At 47.3% G+C, this 203-nt stretch overlaps 1 protein-coding gene across 1 annotated transcript in view; it reads left to right on the forward strand.

The window, feature by feature from the left end:
- Positions 1-166: 166 nt before the first annotated feature.
- The window catches only part of EMH_0096440 (uncharacterized protein), a gene marked incomplete at both ends in the record, with an annotated part of 915 nt that continues 878 nt past the window's right edge, over positions 167-203 (forward strand). The window contains one exon of the mRNA XM_013502399.1: positions 167-183. Coding sequence (XP_013357853.1) covers positions 167-183 — 17 coding nt within the window. The remainder of the gene's footprint in view (positions 184-203) is intronic.

Below are 203 nucleotides of genomic sequence, written 5' to 3' on the forward strand. Positions count from 1 at the left end.
CCCTATGTGTTATGTTCACACCTTTTTTTGCCGCGTGACAACAGTTGAATAGTAATGTAGGCGCTCGTGCTTATGTTGTACCCAGTGTAAAATTTGATGCTATCTGCAGCAACTGGCAAACGTGCGCACTGAACAATCTTTCGCCCCCTTCGAGGGAGGCCGTCCTATGCAACCTGAAATTACGTAAGAACAACCAACTGCCG

This window comes from Eimeria mitis, genomic scaffold (assembly GCF_000499745.2).
Source record: "Eimeria mitis Houghton genomic scaffold, Emh_scaff9062, whole genome shotgun sequence".
In the NCBI taxonomy this organism is placed as follows: domain Eukaryota; phylum Apicomplexa; class Conoidasida; order Eucoccidiorida; family Eimeriidae; genus Eimeria; species Eimeria mitis.